This window comes from Blennius ocellaris (assembly GCF_963422515.1).
Source record: "Blennius ocellaris genome assembly, chromosome: 9".
Taxonomy (NCBI): domain Eukaryota; kingdom Metazoa; phylum Chordata; class Actinopteri; order Blenniiformes; family Blenniidae; genus Blennius; species Blennius ocellaris.
Window position 1 is genome coordinate 9143483 of NC_137658.1, and position 15646 is coordinate 9159128.

General features: G+C 40.2%; 2 protein-coding genes across 2 annotated transcripts; both read right to left on the reverse strand.

Moving 5' to 3' along the window:
* Positions 1-356: 356 nt before the first annotated feature.
* LOC308134711 (uncharacterized protein) lies at positions 357-15041 on the reverse strand (the record flags this gene model as incomplete). Its single annotated transcript, XM_080502484.1, has 4 exons — positions 357-1433; positions 3262-5652; positions 9825-10895; positions 12705-15041. 4 exons carry the CDS (start codon positions 15039-15041, stop codon positions 357-359), a joined length of 6876 nt encoding a protein of 2291 aa, XP_080358610.1.
* On the reverse strand, positions 6603-9005 carry LOC308134263 (protocadherin alpha-C2-like; the record flags this gene model as incomplete). The annotated part of the gene is made up of 1 exon (XM_080501928.1): positions 6603-9005. The coding sequence occupies one exon, from the start codon at positions 9003-9005 to the stop codon at positions 6603-6605; it is 2403 nt and encodes an 800-aa protein (XP_080358054.1).
* Positions 15042-15646: the final 605 nt, after the last annotated feature.

The window sequence follows — 15646 nt, forward strand, 5'->3', positions numbered from 1 at the left end:
GAGTTTTATTTATTTTTTCTAATAATTTAATGTGGTTTTTTAATCCATATGTTGTTCATTTAACAATCCATTCTTTGTTAATTAAGTACTCAGTGGTCAAACGCCGAATAGATACTCGCCTATTATGAAAATGGATGTCTCACTACTGTTTATAAATGTAACAGCAATATATAAAAAAATAAAAGATATAAAAAAAAAATGTATATATAATATATAAATAAATAAATATATATATATATATATATATATATATATATATGTATATTTTGTATAATTTTGACACCGTTTCCTTCGATCTACAAATATTTTTCAAGTATTGCATTTTCTTTTCATGAAAATAAATAATTAATGCTGATTCATACCTGCAGAGTGGAAGGTGCTGAGTCACTAGTATCAGTCAGTCCTGTCCCTCTCGGGATGCTGGACACGATGTACCTGGAGCCTTTGGGCACAGGCTGTCTGACCACCACCTTTCCTTTCCTGGTCTCTGCCAGAAACAGACTGTACCAGTAGGCATCGTTGGAGACCAGAGTGGAGTCAGCGATGGTGGAGTTCCTCTCACTGAGCACACTGTTCCTGCAGGGAGCAGCTGTTTTGCTGGCCTTGGGTTTCTGACACTTGAGCACAATGGTGACCAGGATGGTGATGAGCAGCAGAAATGACACTGAACCCAGACCAATCACCAAGTACAGGTTGAGGTCTGAGAAGATGTCATATTCCAGAGGCACCTCAGTCATGTCAGAGTAGGCCTTCACTGCAGTCTCCACTGTGGACAGCTTGATGGTGACTGTAGCAGAGAGAGCAGGCTGCCCGTTGTCCTTGGCAATAACAACCAGCCGCTGGTGACGTGGATCTCTGTAGCTGAACATCCTCATAGTCCGGATCTCTCCGTTGTATTGGTCCAGACTGAACAAGGTGGCATCAGTCACCTGCAGAAACTGGTAGGTAATCCGAGAGTTGTGCACTGAGTCTGTGTCCAAGGCGATGACTTTGGCCACCAAGGAGCCTTTATCAGTGGATCTGGGGATCTTTTCCTCCACCACTGAGCCGTGAGCACGCCATGGAGAGACAATAACTGGAGCGTTGTCATTCTGGTCCACAATAATGATGTGGACAGTCACATTGCTGCTGAGTGGAGGAGAGCCAGAGTCTCTGGCCTCAATGTGGAAAAGAAACTCCTTCTCAATCTCATAGTCAAAAGTTTTAAGTGCATAAAGATTCCCATTCTCTGGATTGATGGAGAACAGCATGGACATGGAGGTGTTGGCTATCTCTTTCTCTATGATGAAATAAACTAAATACTGGTTTTCATGGAGGTCAGGGTCAAAGGCAGTGAGGGAGCTGAGCAAGGCTCCAGGTGCGTTATTCTCCATCACACGTATGGTATAAAATGACTGTGTGAACTGTGGAACATTGTCATTAACGTCCAGCAGCTCTAAAGTCATAGTTTCATTGTCAGATAAAGAAGGAGAGCCTCTGTCTGTGACAGTGAAAGTGATATCATATTCTGGGACTTTCTCACGGTCTAACAGCTCCGACACCACTAATTCATAATAGTTATCAGAAGATTCCCTCAGTTTGAAAGGCATATTTTTAGGAATATTTAAATCAACAATACCATTATCACCCGAGTCTTTATCATGAATACTAACTACAGCTATAACTGTGTCTAATTCTATGTTTTCATTCACAGGACTCTGAAATGATTTTATAGATATTTCTGGGTGGTTGTCATTCATGTCCTCAACTATAATTTTAATAGTACATTGTCCCGATAAACTGTTAGTTCCTTTATCAGTAGCTATTACTTCCATATCATAAATCTTGAAATCCTCATAATTTAACATTCCTTTAACTGTAATTTCACCAGTTTTAGGATTAAGGTTAAATGTTTCTTGTGTTTTCTCTTGTGTATATAAACTATAGGTGTATTTAATGTCAGAATTTGAACCTTCATCTAAGTCTATTGCATCAAGATCAATTACAAGACTTCCAATGGGAGAATTTTCATATATTTTCACACTGTAAAGTGATTTGTCAAATGTTGGGGCATTATCGTTTGTATCTAAAACATGAACAATAATACTGACAGTCCCAGATCGAGCAGGTGTTCCTCCATCTACAGCTGTAAGTATTAAATTATGAACAGCCTGCTGCTCCCGATCTAAAATTGTTGATAAAATTAAATCAGCAAACTTTGACCCGTCTCTTCCGGTTTGGACTTCAATATTAAAATATTCATTTTCACTCAGATGATAGGTTTTTACTGAATTTGATCCGACATCAGGATCTACTGCATTACTCAGTGAAAATCTCTCTCCTTTTGGAGTGGCTTCTGATATGTCTAAATGAATAGCGTCTCTTCGAAATTGCGGGGCGTTGTCGTTCATGTCCAAAACCTCTAATTCAATGTTAAAAATCCGTAATGGATTTTCAAGAGTTACTTCAAGCTTTATGTAACACGATGATGACCATTTAGTCGTGCAAATATGTTCTCTGTCAATTTTTTCCACCACATACAGCTCACCAGTCTCTTTGTTCACGTCCAGATATTTTTTGTTGGCGATGATGTCAAGACGCATTTTTCTCTTCGTCAATGTTGTAACGTCAAGGCTGAGATCGGTAGCAAGATTTGCGACCACAGAGCCCTCCTTTAATTCCTCGGGTATGGAATAGTGAATCACAGAGGTCTCTGTGTTCCGAAAGGAAAAAAAAATAAAAACCACGAGCAGCACGCACCTATCGTAAGACTTCATTGTGACAAAACGAGCAGTTATTGCGTCGGAAATTATGATGCCTCCAACGGATCCACGTTTGGAGACGAAAACAATCTTAATGCCACGTATTTAATTCAAAATGCATCTGATTAAAGTTTAAGCAAGCAGATATTCCCACGAAAATAAGGCGAGCGTGTCCCTCTATGGACTTTCGTCGGAGCTGCTGGTTTTTCTACTGATATAGTCCGGAAACAGGTACACTGAAGGATCATGTGGAGTTTTTGGCATTTTACTAATAAAACAGCGCCACCTTTTGGTTTTTCCCCATATTTTGTCACTGTGACGAACAGGATACACACCAATATAAGTTGATTTCTTTATGCATGAGGCAAAAATGTTTTGTTACCAATCAGTTTGTTCTGACATCTAAATTATCTAAAAAAAAAAAAAAAAAAGAACCTCCAGTTTCAAGTCATGTTATATCAAATGCCACAATGAAGGTATTGTGTATAAAAAATGTTAATGTGCACAGCACATTTCATACCTGCAGAGTAGAAGGTGCTGAGTCACTAGTATCAGTCAGTCCTGTCCCTCTCGGGATGCTGGACACGATGTATCTGGAGCCTTTTGGCACAGGCTGTCTGACCACAAACTTTCCTTTCCTGGTCTCTGCCAGAAACAGACTGTACCAGTAGGCATCGTTGGAGACCAGAGTGGAGTCAGCGATGGTGGAGTTCCTCTCACTGAGCACACTGTTCCTGCAGGGAGCAGCTGTTTTGCTGGCCTTGGGTTTCTGACACTTGAGCACGATGGTGACCAGGATGGTGATGAGCAGCAGAAATGACACTGAACCCAGACCAATCACCAAGTACAGGTTCAGGTCTGAGAAGATGTCATATTCCAGAGGCACCTCAGTCATGTCAGAGTAGGCCTTCACTGCAGTTTCCACTGTGGACAGCTTGATGGTGACTGTAGCAGACAGAGCAGGCTGCCCGTTGTCCTTGGCAATAACAACCAGCCGCTGGTGACGTGGATCTCTGTAGCTGAACATCCTCATAGTCCGGATCTCTCCATTGTATTGGTCCAGACTAAACAAGGTGGCATCAGTCACCTGCAGAAACTGGTAGGTAATCCGAGAGTTGTGCACTGAGTCTGTGTCCAAGGCGATGACTTTGGCCACCAAGGAGCCTTTATCAGTGGATCTGGGGATCTTTTCCTCCACCACTGAGCCGTGAGCACGCCATGGAGAGACAATAACTGGAGCGTTGTCATTCTGGTCCACAATAATGATGTGGACAGTCACATTGCTGCTGAGTGGAGGAGAGCCAGAGTCTCTGGCCTCAATGTGGAAAAGAAACTCCTTCTCAATCTCATAGTCAAAAGTTTTCAGTGCATAAAGATTCCCGTTCTCTGGATTGATGGAGAACAGCATGGACATGGAGGTGTTGGCTATCTCTTTCTCTATGATGAAATAAACTAGATACTGGTTTTCATGGAGGTCGGGGTCAAAGGCAGTGAGGGAGCTGAGCAAGGCTCCAGGTGCATTATTCTCCATTACACGTATGGTATAAAATGACTGTGTGAACTGTGGAACATTGTCATTAACATCCAGCAGCTCTAAAGTCATAGTTTCATTGTCAGATAAAGGAGGAGAGCCTCTGTCTGTGACAGTGAAAGTGATATCATATTCTGGGACTTTCTCACGGTCTAACGTCTCCGACACCACTAATTCATAATAGTTATCAGAAGATTCCCTCAGTTTGAAAGGCATATTTTTAGGAATACTTAAATCAACAATGCCATTATCAACTGAGTCTTTATCATTAACACTAACTACAGCTATAACTGTGTCTATTTCGATGTTTTCATTTACAGGACTCTGAAATGATTTTATAGATATTTCTGGGTGGTTGTCATTCATGTCCTCAACTATAATCTTAATAGTACATTGTCCCGATAAACTGTTAGTTCCTTTATCAGTAGCTATTACTTCCATATCATAAATCTTAAAATCCTCATAATTTAACATTCCTTTAACTGTAATTTCACCAGTTTTAGGATTAAGATTAAATGTCTCTTGTGTTTTCTCTTGTGTATATAAACTGTATGTGTATGTAATGTCAGAATTTGAACCTTCATCTAAATCTATTGCATCCAGATCAATTACAAGACTTCCAAGGGGAGAATTTTCCAAGATTTTTATACTCATGTTGTTTTTTTCAAATTTGGGAGCATTATCATTTGTATCCAAAACACGAACAATTACACTGGCAGTCCCAGATCGAGCAGGTGTTCCTCCGTCTACAGCTGTGAGAATCAAGTTATGAACAGCCTGCTGCTCTCGATCTAAAATCCGTTTGAGGATTAAATCTGCAAATTTTGACCCGTCCCTTCCAGTCTGTACCTCAATATTGAAGTGATCACTTTCACTCAGATGATACGTTTTTACTGAATTCGATCCAATATCAGGATCTACTGCATTGCTTAGTGAAAATCTCTCTCCATTTGGAGTCGATTCAGATATGTCTAAATGGATGGCGTCTCTTCTGAATTGCGGGGCGTTGTCGTTCATGTCCAATATTTCCACTTCAATATTAAAGATTCGCACAGGATTTTCAAGAATTAATTCCAGTTTGAGATAACAAGAGGCCGACGCTTTGAAATTGCAAATGCTTTCACGATCAATCTTCTCTGCGATATACAGCTCACCAGTCTCTCTATTCACATCCAGATATTTTTTGTTCGAGATTATGTCCAAACGCATTTTCCTCTGATTTAATGTTTTAACATCCAGGCCGAGATCGGTCGCAAGGTTTGCCAAAGAAGAACCTTCTTTCATTTCTTCAGGTACCGAATAATGAGTCACTGAAGTTGATATTTTGTAGATTAAAGCAAAATGGACCAGAACAACGAACAGCACATACCTTTTGCACGCCTCCATTGTCACAAGATCAATAGCTTTAGTGGTGCAAGGCGTTTACAAAAAAAAAGAGGCTTCCACGTGACAAAGTTCATGTGAAACAGCTTCGATTACGGCTTCAAAAGAGGAATTTCATCCCGTTTGTATTTTTTTCGGAGCGCACTAAAATATTAGGATTGTGGCTTCAGTACCACGGAGCTGTCCACTTTTCCATGAACAGAAGGGACGCAACGAAATATCACGTGACAGACAGCGAGGGGTGAATTTTTTCAACAAAACAGCGCCACCCTTGATGTTTTTATGAAGATAGATATAATTTCAGATTTTATTTATTCGCAAAAATGAAATCCATGATTTCGTAAATATCGAAACTGATAAATTCCTCTAAATGATTCATAATTTGTTCTCCATAGAGAACATTTTTTTATTAAAATGTCAAAGAAAACTTTAGTTTAAATAGTTGCGTTGTGCTATGACTTATCATCAGCAGAGAAGTTGTTGACGAAAAATATAAACAGTGCAGGAATTTTGCTTTTGTCACACTTTTCAATTGAAAATATGTTACGCACCATTACATTTACTTATAATGTGTCATCATTTTTCGAAGAGCATATTTGATATACATTTATACACTTTATACTTTTTTCATGGGTAATGAACTTCATCAGGAAAGACACTTGCATGGAAAAGATATAAAAAAATTTAAGAAAACTGATGGCAGATAATGATATGTTTAGATGATAATAATAATAATAATAATAATAACAATAACAATAACAATAACAATAACAATAATAATAATAATAATAATAATAATAATAATAATAATAATAATAATAATAATAACAACAATAATAATAATAACAATTATTATTATTATTATTATTATTATTATTATTATTATTATTATTATTATTATTATTATTATTATTATTATTATTATCATTATTATTATTTTGTTAATTTCATACCTGCAGAGTAGAAGGTGCTGAGTCACTAGTATCAGTCAGTCCTGTCCCTCTCGGGATGCTGGACACGATGTACCTAGAGCCTTTGGGCACAGGCTGTCTGACCACAAACTTTCCTTTCCTGGTCTCTGCCAGAAACAGACTGTACCAGTAGGCATCGTTGGAGACCAGAGTGGAGTCAGCGATGGTGGAGTTCCTCTCACTGAGCACACTGTTCCTGCAGGGAGCAGCTGTTTTGCTGGCCTTGGGTTTCTGACACTTGAGCACGATGGTGACCAGGATGGTGATGAGCAGCAGAAATGACACTGAACCCAGACCGATCACCAAGTACAGGTTGAGGTCTGAGAAGATGTCATATTCCAGAGGCACCTCAGTCATGTCAGAGTAGGCCTTCACTGCAGTCTCCACTGTGGACAGCTTGATGGTGACTGTAGCAGAGAGAGCAGGCTGCCCGTTGTCCTTGGCAATAACAACCAGCCGCTGGTGACGTGGATCTCTGTAGCTGAACATCCTCATAGTCCGGATCTCTCCATTGTATTGGTCCAGACTGAACAAGGTGGCATCAGTCACCTGCAGAAACTGGTAGGTAATCCGAGAGTTGTGCACTGAGTCTGTGTCCAAGGCGATGACTTTGGCCACCAAGGAGCCTTTGTCAGTGGATCTGGGGATCTTTTCCTCCACCACTGAGCCGTGAGCACGCCATGGAGAGACAATAACTGGAGCGTTGTCGTTCTGGTCCACAATAATGATGTGGACAGTCACATTGCTGCTGTGTGGAGGAGAGCCAGAGTCTCTGGCCTCAATGTGGAAAAGAAACTCCTTCTCAATCTCATAGTCAAAAGTTTTAAGTGCATAAAGATTCCCGTTTTCTGGATTGATGGAGAACAGCATGGACATGGAAGTGTTGGCTATCTCTTTCTCTATGATGAAATAAACTAGATACTGGTTTTCATGGAGGTCGGGGTCAAAGGCAGTGAGGGAGCTGAGTAAGGCTCCAGGTGCATTATTCTCCATTACACGTATGGTATAAAATGACTGTGTGAACTGTGGAACATTGTCATTAACATCCAGCAGCTCTAAAGTCATAGTTTCATTATCAGATAAAGGAGGAGCACCTCTATCTGTGACTGTGAAAGTGATATCATATTCTGGGACTTTCTCACGGTCTAACGTCTCCGACACCACTAATTCATAATAGTTATCAGAAGATTCCCTCAGTTTGAAAGGCATATTTTTAGGAATACTTAAATCAACAATGCCATTATCACCTGAGTCTTTATCATTAACACTAACTACAGCTATTACTGTGTCTATTTCGATGTTTTCATTTACAGGAGTCTGAAATGATTTTATAGATATTTCTGGGTGGTTGTCATTCATGTCCTCAACTACAATCTTAATAGTACATTGTCCCGATAAACTGGTAGTTCCTTTATCAGTAGCTATAACTTCCATATCATAAATCTTAAAATCCTCATAATTTAGCATTCCTTTAACTGTAATTTCACCAGTTTTAGGATTAAGGTTAAATGTTTCTTGTGTTCTTTCTTGTGTATATAAACTGTATGTGTATGTAATGTCAGAATTTGAACCTTCATCTAAATCTATTGCTTCCAGATCAATTACAAGACTTCCAAGGGGAGAATTTTCCAGGAGTTTTACACTCACGTTAGTTTTCTCAAATTTTGGAGCATTATCATTTGTGTCCAAAACGTGAACAATAACACTGGCAGTCCCAGATCGAGCAGGTGTGCCTCCGTCTACAGCTGTGAGAATCAAGTTATGAACAGCCTGCTGCTCCCGATCTAAAGTCCTTTCGAGGATTAAATCTGCCAACTTTGACCCGTCTCTTCCAGTTTGCACCTCAATATTGAAGTGATCACTTTCACTCAGATGATACGTTTTTACTGAATTCGATCCAATATCAGGATCTACTGCATTGCTTAGTGAAAATCTCTCTCCATTTGGAGTCGCTTCAGATATGTCTAAATGGATGGCGTCTCTTCTAAATTGCGGGGCGTTGTCATTCATGTCTAAAACCTCTAATTCAATGTTAAAAATCCGTAATGGATTTTCAAGTATTAATTCCATTTTGAGATAACAAGAAGCCGACGTTTTGGAAGGGCAAATGCTTTCCCGATCAATCTTCTCTGCGATATACAGCTCACCAGTCTCTCTATTCACATCCAGATATTTTTTGTTCGAGATTATGTCCAAACGCATCTTCCTCTGATTTAATGTTTTAACATCCAGGCCGAGATCGGTAGCAAGGTTTGCCACAGAAGAACCTTCTTTCATTTCTTCTGGTATGGAATAATGAGTCACTGAAGTTGATACGTTGCGCATTGAAGAAAAATGGATCAAAACCACGAGCAGCACGTACCTTTTGCACGCCTCCATTTTCACAACGAGAGCCATTGTTTTGCTGGTGCAAGACATTTGAACCAAGAAAAAGAATTGCTCCCAGTTGACGAACTTTATGTGAATTAGTTTCAAAAACAACCTGAAAATAGAGATTTAATCCCGTTTTTGGTTTTTTTCCAGAGCGCAGCGATGCACTACGAAATTATTTTCATCACCACGGAGCTGTCCGTTTTTTCGACGCACAGAAGAGACAGGAAGAAACGTCACGTGACAGAGAGCTGTTTTGTTTGAAACAAAACAGTGCCACCCTCAGTCTTTTTAAGAATGATACACAAAACTATTCATGAATTGTTGTTTTTGTTTTTGTTTAGTTTTTTGTTTAGTTTTTTTTACGAAATACATATATGTTCTTATGGTTAACCTGATAAACTCCTCAAAATAATCATTTGTCTCCTACTACACAGAAAACAATGGATTAAAATAAATTGTTATTCAAATGTAAAAATAAATCCTACAAATCAAAGGAAATTGCTTCAATGAAATAGTGCTGTTGCATTAACATGTGCATCAAAGAAGGACCTAAATAAATATGCCAACAGCAGAGGAATTAAGATTTTGTCAGACTTTTGAATTGAATATACTATTATATGCCATTAAAACTTGTTGGTCATTTGTGTTTCATATGCAGAGAGCCTATTTGGTATCATCTTTTAGGCAATGTTCCATTTTCGTCAGCCTGAAGCTTCAACAGATAAACCACTGTACCATGAATCTGATTTTTTTTTTTTTTTTTTTAAACTAATGGAAGATGTTCAGTTTGGAAATAGTAATATATTTTAAAAGTGAATTTCATACCTGCAGAGTGGAAGGTGCTGAGTCACTAGTATCAGTCAGTCCTGTCCCTCTTGGGATACTGGACACGATGTACCTGGAGCCTTTTGGCACAGGCTGTCTGACCACAAACTTTCCTTTCCTGGTCTCTGCCAGAAACAGACTGTACCAGTAGGCATCGTTGGAGACCAGAGTGGAGTCAGCAATAGTGGAGTTCCTCTCACTGAGCACACTGTTCCTGCAGGGAGCAGCTGTTTTGCTGGCCTTGGGTTTCTGACACTTGAGCACGATGGTGACCAGGATGGTGATGAGCAGTAGAAATGACACTGAACCCAGACCGATCACCAAGTACAGGTTGAGGTCTGAGAAGATGTCATATTCCAGAGGCACCTCAGTCATGTCAGAGTAGGCCTTCACTGCAGTCTCCACTGTGGACAGCTTGATGGTGACTGTAGCAGAGAGAGCTGGCTGCCCGTTGTCCTTGGCAATAACAACCAGCCGCTGGTGACGTGGATCTCTGTAGCTGAACATCCTCATAGTCCGGATCTCTCCGTTGTATTGGTCCAGACTGAACAAGGTGGCATCAGTCACCTGCAGAAACTGGTAGGTAATCCGAGAGTTGTGCACTGAGTCTGTGTCCAAGGCGATGACTTTGGCCACCAAGGAGCCTTTGTCAGTGGATCTGGGGATCTTTTCCTCCACCACTGAGCCGTGAGCACGCCATGGAGAGACAATAACTGGAGCGTTGTCATTCTGGTCCACAATAATGATGTGGACAGTCACATTGCTGCTGAGTGGAGGAGAGCCAGAGTCTCTGGCCTCAATGTGGAAAAGAAACTCCTTCTCAATCTCATAGTCGAAAGTTTTCAGTGCATAAAGATTCCCGTTCTCTGGATTGATGGAGAACAGCATGGACATGGAGGTGTTGGCTATCTCCTTCTCTATGATGAAATAAACTAGATACTGGTTTTCATGGAGGTCGGGGTCAAAGGCAGTGAGGGAGCTGAGCAAGGCTCCTGGTGCGTTATTCTCCATTACACGTATGGTATAAAATGATTGTGTGAACTGTGGAACATTGTCATTAACATCCAGCAGCTCTAAAGTCATAGTTTCATTGTCAGATAAAGGAGGAGAGCCTCTGTCTGTGACAGTGAAAGTGATATCATATTCTGGGACTTTCTCACGGTCTAACAGCTCCGACACCACTAATTCATAATAGTTATCAGATGACTCCCTCAGTTTGAAAGGCATATTTTTGGGAATATTTAAATCAATAATGCCATTATCACCTGAGTCTTTATCATTAACACTAACTACAGCTATCACTGTGTCTAATTCTATGTTTTCATTCACAGGACTCTGAAATGATTTTATAGATATTTCTGGGTGGTTGTCATTCATGTCCTCAACTAGAATCTTAATTGTACATTGTTCTGATAAACTGTTAGTTCCTTTATCAGTAGCTATTACTTCCATATCATAAATCTTGAAATCCTCATAATTTAACATTCCTTTAACTGTAATTTCACCAGTTGTAGGATTAAGATTAAATGTTTCTTGTGTTTTCTCTTGTGTATATAAACTGTATGTGTATGTAATGTCAGAATTTGAACCTTCATCTAAATCTATTGCATCCAGATCAATTACAAGACTTCCAATGGGAGAATTTTCCAAGATTTGAACACTCATGTCGGTTTTCTCAAATGTTGGTGCATTGTCATTTGTATCCAAAACACGAACAATAACACTGGCAGTCCCAGATCGAGCAGGTGTTCCTCCGTCGACAGCTGTAAGTATTAAATTGTGAGCAGCCTGCTGCTCTCGATCTAAAGTCTTTTTGAGGATTAAATCTGCAAACTTTGACCCGTCTCTTCCCGTCTGTACTTCAATATCAAAGTATTCACTGTCACTCAGATCATATGTTTTTACTGAATTCGAGCCAATATCTGGATCTACTGCGTTGCTTAGTGAAAATCTCTCTCCATTTGGAGTCGCTTCTGATATGTCTAAATAAATGACGTCTCTTCTAAATTGCGGGGCGTTGTCGTTCATGTCCAAAATTTCCACTTCGATGTTAAAAATTCGCACAGGATTTTCGAGTGTGACTTCTAGTCTAAGGTAACAAGACGTTGATGACTTGGTGTTGCAAATGTACTCCCGGTCAATCTTCTCCACAACGAACAGCTCACCAGTCTCTTTATGCACGTCCAAATATTTTTTGTTGCCGATTATATCAAGCCGCAGCTTCCTCTGATTTAATGTTTTGACATCGATGCTCAGGTCATTTGCGAGGTTTGCTACCACGGATCCTTCTTTCAATTCTTCGGGTATTGAATAATGAGTCACTGAGGCTGATACACGATGAACAAAGGAAAAAATCACCAGAACAGCGAGAAGCACGTACCTTCTGTAAGATGCCATTGTTCGAAAATTATCCAATGATATTTCGTTTCCAACGAATTTAAGTGGTTAAATCTCCAGCCTTGATCACATTATTAATGTCTGCAAGTCTTGTGTCTGATCCTTAAAATTACAATAGTTGCGTTCAGACAAAGAAAGATGGCATTTTCAAGCTGCAGTTTCCGCAAACAGGAGCTGTCTTGTGTCCCACTGACAACACATCACGTGCATCGCGATCATTGACGGTTTTTTTTTTTGTTTTGTGTTTTTGTCGAAACAGCACCACCCGTTGCCTTTTCACGGAATTTATAACAATTTGATCATGTTGGTATAAATCTCAATTAAAAAAATGTACGTTACGTAGGTAATGGTCTAAATGTTTGAAAGCAGAAAATAATTTTGAAAGGCGATGACCCGAAAAAAATATCAGAATCAACAATGAGGAAGATAAAGCTTCAACTGAAAAATTAGAAATTAAACAAATAATTAACCCAATCATCTTACCTGCAGAGTGGAAGGTGCTGAGTCACTAGTATCAGTCAGTCCTGTCCCTCTCGGGATGCTGGACACGATGTACCTGGAGCCTTTAGGCACAGGCTGTCTGACCACAAACTTTCCTTTCCTGGTCTCTGCCAGAAACAGACTGTACCAGTAGGCATCGTTGGAGACCAGAGTGGAGTCAGCAATAGTTGAGTTCCTCTCACTGAGCACACTGTTCCTGCAGGGAGCAGCTGTTTTGCTGGCCTTGGGTTTCTGACACTTGAGCACAATGGTGACCAGGATGGTGATGAGCAGCAGAAATGACACTGAACCCAGACCGATCACCAAGTACAGGTTGAGGTCTGAGAAGATGTCATATTCCAGAGGCACCTCAGTCATGTCAGAGTAGGCCTTCACTGCAGTCTCCACTGTGGACAGCTTGATGGTGACTGTAGCAGAGAGAGCAGGCTGCCCGTTGTCCTTGGCAATAACAACCAGCCGCTGGTGACGTGGATCTCTGTAGCTGAACATCCTCATAGTCCGGATCTCTCCGTTGTATTGGTCCAGACTGAACAAGGTGGCATCAGTCACCTGGAGAAACTGGTAGGTAATCCGAGAGTTGTGCACTGAGTCTGTGTCCAAGGCGATGACTTTGGCCACCAAGGAGCCTTTGTCAGTGGATCTGGGGATCTTTTCCTCCACCACTGAGCCGTGAGCACGCCATGGAGAGACAATAACTGGGGCATTGTCATTCTGGTCCACAATAATGATGTGGACAGTCACATTGCTGCTGAGTGGAGGAGAGCCAGAGTCTCTGGCCTCAATGTGGAAAAGAAACTCCTTCTCAATCTCATAGTCAAAAGTTTTCAGAGCATAAAGATTCCCATTCTCTGGATTGATGGAGAACAGCATGGACATGGAGGTGTTGGCTATCTCTTTCTCTATGATGAAATAAACTAAATACTGGTTTTCATGGAGGTCAGGGTCAAAGGCAGTGAGGGAGCTGAGCAAGGCTCCAGGTGCATTATTCTCCATTACACGTATGGTATAAAATGATTGTGGGAACTGTGGAACATTGTCATTAACATCCAGCAGCTCTAAAGTCATAGTTTCATTGTCAAATAAAGGAGGAGAGCCTCTGTCTGTGACAGTGAAAGTGATATCATATTCTGGGACTTTCTCACGGTCTAACGGCTCCGACACCACTAATTCATAATAGTTATCAGAAGACTCTCTCAGTTTGAAAGGCATATTTTTAGGGATACTTAAATCAACAATGCCATTATCACCTGAGTCTTTATCATGAACACTAACTACAGCTATAACGGTGTCTAATTCTATGTTTTCATTCACAGGACTCTGAAATGATTTTATAGATATTTCTGGATGGTTGTCATTCATGTCCTCGATAAATATTACGAGTTTGCATTGTCCTGAAAGTGCACTGTCTCCTCTATCAGTTGCTAGAATTTCCATATCATAAATCTGGATATCTTCATAATTTAACATTCCCTTTACAGTAATCTCACCAGTGATGGGATTTAGGTGAAAGGTTTGTTGAGCTTTCTCCGATGTATACAAACTATATGAGTAAAGCAAATCAGCATTCGACCCTTCGTCTAAATCTGTCGCATTGAGATGAATAATTAGACTCCCAATTGGCGAATTTTCGAACACGTTAACTTGGTAGCTCTCTTTTTCGAATGTAGGAGCATTGTCATTTGTATCTAAAACATGAACAATAATGCTGGCAGTTCCAGAACGAGACGGCACGCCACCATCGACGGCTGTCAGTATCAAATTATGAACCGCCAGCTGTTCTCTATTTAAACTCTTTTTCAGAATTAGATCGGCAAATTTTGAGCCGTCTCTTCCCGTTTGAATTTCGATGGTAAAAAAATCACTGTCACTCAGTTGGTATGTTTTCACTGAGTTGGATCCAACGTCTGGATCAACAGCATTGCTCACAGAAAACCGCTCCCCGGCCTGCGTAGCCTCTGAAATATCTAAATCTATTGTGTCTCTTCGAAAATGAGGTTCGTTGTCATTGATATCCATTACTTCTAATTCAATGTAAAATATCCTTTTGGGATTTTCAATTATTGCTTCCATTTTCAGATAACATGATGTCTTCGCAGGGCATAGAGTCTCTCTGTCGATTCTTTCAGCGATAAACAGCTCCCCTGTTTCTTTGTTCACGTCCAGATATTTCCTATTGGCGATTGTCTCAAGGCGGATTTTACGTTCGACTAATGTTTTAGCGTCTAGTCCCAAATCTGCAGCAAGATTAGCAACAACAGAACCTTGCTCAAGTTCTTCTGGGACAGAATAGTGATTAACAGCTACAGTGGGTTTTAACATGGCAATAAAAAAAGGAACGATCCAGACGTACCTTTTCCAATATTCAAAACAGAAGGAACCGGTCATTGTGACACCGAGCTTTAATCCTCTGCGTAGTTCGAAACCCTTTTTATGTCTTATTTTTCAACCTCCTCCTGTTACCTTCGGTAAATTTACGATCCGATATAAAACAATAAAAATAAAACACGGTTCCTCCAAAGCGATTCAGAACCAGGAGCTGTCCATTCACTGTGTTCACTGATCGCACTGCCTCCAATCTATGTGTGACTGAGGAACAGCGCCTCAATGTGAGTGAATGCCACCATTTCACCCAAACGTGCTCCAAGAAAAATGATATTACTGCTGTTCAAACACGTCCAGCTTTAATTGTATCAATAATCTCCTAAATTTACTTCCTTTATGTAGTCGGTCATTAATCCAATTTTAGAGGAAGTAGTCTGTTGCCGCCTACTTTATTAAGCGATTTCTGTACAAATTCAGATTCACATTAATGATCATTTAACTTTGCGAACAAATTTAATTCACACTGAATTAGGATGACAGAAAACTTTGTGAAAATTTGCCATTTAACTGACTGAAAATGATCTACTGATATATTAAACTAT